This window comes from Vespa mandarinia, chromosome 13, assembly GCF_050613455.1.
Source record: "Vespa mandarinia isolate Hongniang chromosome 13, ASM5061345v1, whole genome shotgun sequence".
NCBI classification, from domain to species: Eukaryota; Metazoa; Arthropoda; class Insecta; order Hymenoptera; family Vespidae; genus Vespa; species Vespa mandarinia.
The window spans coordinates 3,192,501-3,195,000 of record NC_140822.1 but is presented as its reverse complement, the minus strand read 5'-3'; the positions used below and the strand labels follow the sequence as shown (position 1 = coordinate 3,195,000).

Below are 2,500 nucleotides of genomic sequence, written 5' to 3'. Positions count from 1 at the left end.
GATTTTCCAATTGCTCCAGGCAAGCTACGAACTTCTTTTTCTTCTCTTCTTCCTCTCTCTCTCTCTCTCTCTCTCTCTCTCTCTCTCTTTCACTCTTCTTCTTCTCCCTATCTCTTTCTCACTATCCCTTTCTCTCTCTTTTTCTCTCAGCCCACTATCCTTCTTTTATCACTATCTTATACGACATTGATCGTATCAAAATATAATACATCTTATTTCTTTTCCCCTTCCCCCTTCCTCCTCCTCCTCCCCTCCTCCCGCCCCCCCAACCCTCGTACTATAGCGCAGTCATAGCCGGAATAAAATCTCTTTAAGATGGTACCATATAAAAGGGAACGTATTCAGGTGACGCGTGTATCTACGCGGATTTCTTATTTCAAAATGATGTAGGTACATGAGTAAAGGATTTACAGATCCATCGATCCAATTTTCTTCGGTATCGAGTAATACCCGAAGAAATGTTATTTCCGATACGTGTTTGAAATGATCACAGCTGCGATTTCAAATACGGCCGGGGCGATGGAGACGAGGAGAGGCGGAGGGAGGGAGTGAGGTACGAGGATTGGGAAGAGAGAGAGAGAGAGAGCGAGAGGGTATAGGTCGTGAACTAAAGACTATCAGGAGTTTCAGAAATGTTCAGCATAACTGAGAGTCGTGGAACACATACTCGAACTTCGGCACATTTGGCTTATGTACGCGCGAGCACCAGAGAAGGTTCATTTGCTTTCGACGCCGATGGCCAATGGTCTAGCTTCTACTATGTTCCTCTCTCTCTCTCTCTCTCTCTCTCTCTCTTTCTTTCTCTCTGTATGTGTGTGTGTGTGTGTGTGTGAAAGAGGGAGAGAGAGAGAGAGAAAGAGAGAATGGGATTGGCTTACTCTACACGTGTTCACCACGCGTACACTCGATTATACGTCGTAACATCTACGAGTCGATGTTACTCTACGCCGAACGTTCGAGTTTCCATGCTATTCTCTCTTCCATCGTTGGCTTCGACCATGATTAACAGTGTCCGTTAAAGCTCGTCAATTATTTATGACGTTATAACAAAGTAGGATATACGACGAGCAACAATATATATTCCCTTCGTTCTAACGACTTTTAATGTCCCATCGAACACGTTTATACGGGATAATTATTATATATTTAACCTATTTCCGTGTGCTTTTGTAAGTACTCGCGATAACAATTAACGTAGAAATACAATTTTTATTTCTTTTAGAATACATAGGAAAATTATATTTATGAAATTTTTTTATTCATTGACGATTTTTAATTCAAACGTTGATCGTATAATATATATCCGATCGAATATATTCGCGTCTACGTTCGTCGATTGATACGATTTAAAAAAAAAAAAAAAAAAAAAAAAAGAGATAGACAGGAAGAAAAAAAAGGATGACGATACAATCGTATTTACGTCGAATATAGTAATACTTCGTAATATCCTCGTTTCGTAAAATCTTTTCAATGGCATAATAAATGTTTATTCTCTTTTCTTCCCTTTCATTTGCAGATGCAGAGAGCGGTGCTACTGCTCTGTTGGCTGCCGCTCCTCAACCACTGCCACGCCGTAAATCCAGGTAAATAATTTAAACTTAAAGAATTTCAATATGATAAAAAAGATTTTCTATCGAAGAGAGAATAGTTTTCGTTAGTTTCATTCATAATAATTATGAATTAATCGTAGCGCGTCTTAAATTATCTTTTGCGATATAATCTTTTTTTTTTTATTGTTTTTTTTTCTTTTTTAACAAAAAAATCGAAATTATACGTACAAAGAATCTTTATATATATATATATATATATATATATATATATATATAAATAATATATTAATTATTAATTTCATTGATACAGAGATCGAGGTACGATTAACGAGAACTGTTTATATTGATAAAACATAACTTTTTGTATCAGATTATGAATTAATTTTAATTTTGTGATTTATTTCGAAAGATCGATGTCCTTCTGAATGATCGTGTACAAATGAACGAAAGAGAAAAGAAAGAAAGAAAGAAAGAAAGAGAGAGAAAAAAAAGAAGAAGAAGGAGAGGAAGCAAAAGAAAATTTCCGTCTAAAAAAAAAAAAAAAAAAAAAACAAAAAAAAAGAAAGAAAAAACGAAAGAAGGTAGAAAAAATTTCTCGTATAGAGAAAGAATTGAAAAATTTGATTTGTTCGAGAATGTGAATCAAGCAGACCGGTATAGTTAATGCGAATCGACGTGCTATGTTAAGCTTTCGTTATCACGCGAACGTAAGCCACGTTTACATAGTGCATCGGGCTTTAAAGGTATAACGAATGAACGAGTAATGGGAAAGAGGGGAATGGAAAGGGGCGGGGGGGGAGGAGGAGAAATAACAACCAACGTTAGGTGTTAGAACGCATTAGTATCCAAGCAACTGGACAAAAACAAAATGCTAACCAAGTTATCTGAAGAAGTGATATTATTATGATCGCTTATACATATTTTCTTAATAATTTATATCGATATGAAAG

The 2,500-nt window shown here is 35.9% G+C and overlaps 1 protein-coding gene across 4 annotated transcripts in view; it reads left to right on the top strand.

The window, feature by feature from the left end:
- Sol1 (CUB domain-containing protein Sol1) overlaps window positions 1-2,500 on the top strand; it is a 358,685-nt gene that overhangs the window by 71,618 nt on the left and 284,567 nt on the right. For all 4 annotated transcript variants that reach the window (XM_035872096.2, XM_085660979.1, XM_035872097.2 and 1 more), the window contains exon 3: window positions 1,517-1,583. In XM_035872096.2, the coding sequence (XP_035727989.1) occupies window positions 1,517-1,583 (67 nt within the window). The remainder of the gene's footprint in view (window positions 1-1,516; window positions 1,584-2,500) is intronic.